Raw genomic sequence first — 2,500 nt, 5'->3', positions numbered from 1 at the left:
AATACTTGAGTTACCCCTGCCTGAAGCCGACGGAGGGTTCCCGGCCCAGCCCCCTTTTCGGGCCCCGCTCCTCCTCCTCTCTCTGCCTCCTCCTCTCTCCTCCTCCCTCCTCCTCCCTCCTCACTCCTCACACGGTCCCAGATGTTGTAGCCGCGCCACTCCCCCACTACGCGCCGTGGTGTCTACATCGGCTCCGCTCGCTCCCGCGCCCGCTGGGTCTCGTTCGCTCGCCGCAGAGATCGGCCTCGGCGCGCCCAAGTGTTGCTTTCGTGTGCTCGTGTTTGGCTTTGGTTTTTCCTCAGTTGTTGGTTTATAAATACTCGTGTCTATGGCTCATGGAGTCGTAGTTGGGCGAGCGTGTTCCAGTTTGTTTTGTGCTGTGAAGTGATACCAATTCTCTCTCCGAACGAACCGAACTCCACTACACTGGAGGCCGCAGAGATGGTGCTCCTGCGGTGCTCTGCGAGTCGCTGGAACGACGTAGGTAAGTAACGACCGTGATGATAGTGACGATGGTGGTGGTGGTGATGAGGGCGATGTAGAGACGGTGGTGATGTGAGGGGAAGCGGTGCGTCGTGAGCGGGGCAGCAGTGTGAACTATTCCACGGATATTCCCCGCGCTGAAACGTTCCCGCACACGAAGCGAGAGAGAACCAAACGCGGTGCTTTGTTGGTCTCCTTCGCTTCCTTGTGCATACACGCGGTTGTGGTTCGCGAAATTTGTCGAGGTTGTGACGATAAGACTTTTGTTATTATGCTCTGAAGGAGATTGTGGTGAAGTGTTTTTCTCTTTTGGTGAGTTGGGTTTGGCGGAATCTGTTCGATGCTCGTCCGAGATACACTCGATGACCCTGACACACACACACATTCTCTCTCTCTCTCTCTCTCTCTCTCTCTCTCTCTCTCTCTCTCTCTCTCTCTCTCTCTCTCTCTCTCTCTCTCACACTCTCTCTCTCTCTCTCTCTCTCTCTCTCTCTCTCTCTCTCTCTCTCTCTCTCTCTCTCTCTCACACACACACACACACACACACACACACACACACACACACCATGTCATACACACTGATATCACATTTCTCTCTCTCATTCTCACTCTGTCTTTCCATTCATCTCTCTCTTTCTTTCACTCATTCATATTTATTTTGTCGCACTTTCCTTTCCCTCACCCTCTCCCTCACTGTGTATTTTCCCACTTTTCTCTCGCTTTCTTTTTCATGTCCATTTCATCGAGTGCCTATGCGTGTGTGAATGATAAGAGAGAGAGAGAGAGAGAGAGAGAGAGAGAGAGAGAGAGAGAGAGAGAGAGAGAGAGAGAGAGAGAGAGAGAGAGAGAGAGAGAGAGAGAGAGAGAGAAACACATACACAGAACGGGACAAGGAGTAAGCCTAAAAACAAATATATGTACATAAATACACTAGCTCGTCACCTCATGCCTTCCTCCCTCCCCCTTTATCCCTCCCTTATTCCCTCCCTCTCCCCCTCCCCCTTCCCTACCCCAACCGCCGCTGCCACCTCCTCATCTCCCGCTATCACCGCCTTCCATCTCCCAACGTTATCGGCCTCTCCCATCTCCCCGCCTTATCGCCTTCTCTCATCTCCCGGGCGATATCTCTGTCTCCATCTCCACCAGCTCTGGACGGATTACGCAAAAAAAGGAAAAGAAAAAAGGAGAAAAAGAGAGAGAGAGAAGAGAGAGAGAGGAGCTGGGAAGTTGCAAATGGACAGCCAAACCCCCTTGGTAACGAGGGTAGTGATGGAGGGAGGGGGGGGGTTGATGTAGGGGAGGGGGAAGGGGGAAGTGATGGAGGGAGGGAGGGAGGGGGGAAGGAGTGCAGAGGGTTGAAGGGGGGGGAGGGGGAGGTTGTGAGAGATAATAGGGTGATGGTAGGGATGGGTGAGGAATATCCACTCTCTCTGGGTTGATGTGGGTGAGTGTGTGTTTATAGCTGTCTGAATGTCTGTGTGTGTGTGTGTAGGTTTCTGCGGGCGGGTGTGTTTGTGTGTGTGTGTGTGTGTACGTGTGAGTGAGTGCGTGTTTGTGTGTGCGCGTGAGTGTATGTGTGTGTGCGTTTGAGTGAGTGCGTGTGTGAGTGCGCGTGAGTGTGTGCGTATGTGTGTGTGTATGTGTATGTGTATGTGTATGTGTGTGTATTTACAGGTGTTATATTTGCATATCGATTCGGAAACACACGACGATGACTAAGATAACGATAGCATTAATTACGATTCTTGTGTCGCCTATTAACGCAGATTCTAACGCCACCCCCCCCTCCACCCCACCTACCCACCCACCCTCCCTCCTCCCTCCCTCCCCACTTCCCTCCCTCTCCCCCTCCCTCCCTCCCTCCCTCCCTCCCTCCCCCTCCCTCCAATCGAATCACAACAAAGAAACCGAAACTGTAACGAACCGACGAAGACCTCTTAGTTAAAGAAAACGGGAACCGAATAGATACGGAGCGTTTGGTGAATATGGATAGGAAGGAGGAATAGAAAGAAAACGT

General features: G+C 52.4%; 1 protein-coding gene across 3 annotated transcripts in view; it reads left to right on the top strand.

The window, feature by feature from the left end:
* The window catches only part of ush (Zinc finger protein ush), a 556,711-nt gene that overhangs the window by 515,760 nt on the left and 38,451 nt on the right, over positions 1–2,500 (top strand). The window contains exon 1 of one of the 3 annotated variants that reach the window (XM_070132214.1): positions 149–484. The exons of the other annotated variants lie outside the window; for them this stretch is intronic. Coding sequence (XP_069988315.1) covers positions 442–484 — 43 coding nt within the window. The 5' untranslated portion in view covers positions 149–441. Of the gene's footprint in view, positions 1–148; positions 485–2,500 lie in introns of those variants that run through there. 3 annotated transcript variants of the gene reach the window in all.

This window comes from Penaeus vannamei, chromosome 17, assembly GCF_042767895.1.
Source record: "Penaeus vannamei isolate JL-2024 chromosome 17, ASM4276789v1, whole genome shotgun sequence".
NCBI lineage: Eukaryota > Metazoa > Arthropoda > Malacostraca > Decapoda > Penaeidae > Penaeus > Penaeus vannamei.
The sequence above is the reverse complement of the archived record's forward strand: the minus strand, read 5'-3'. Positions and strand labels throughout refer to the sequence as shown.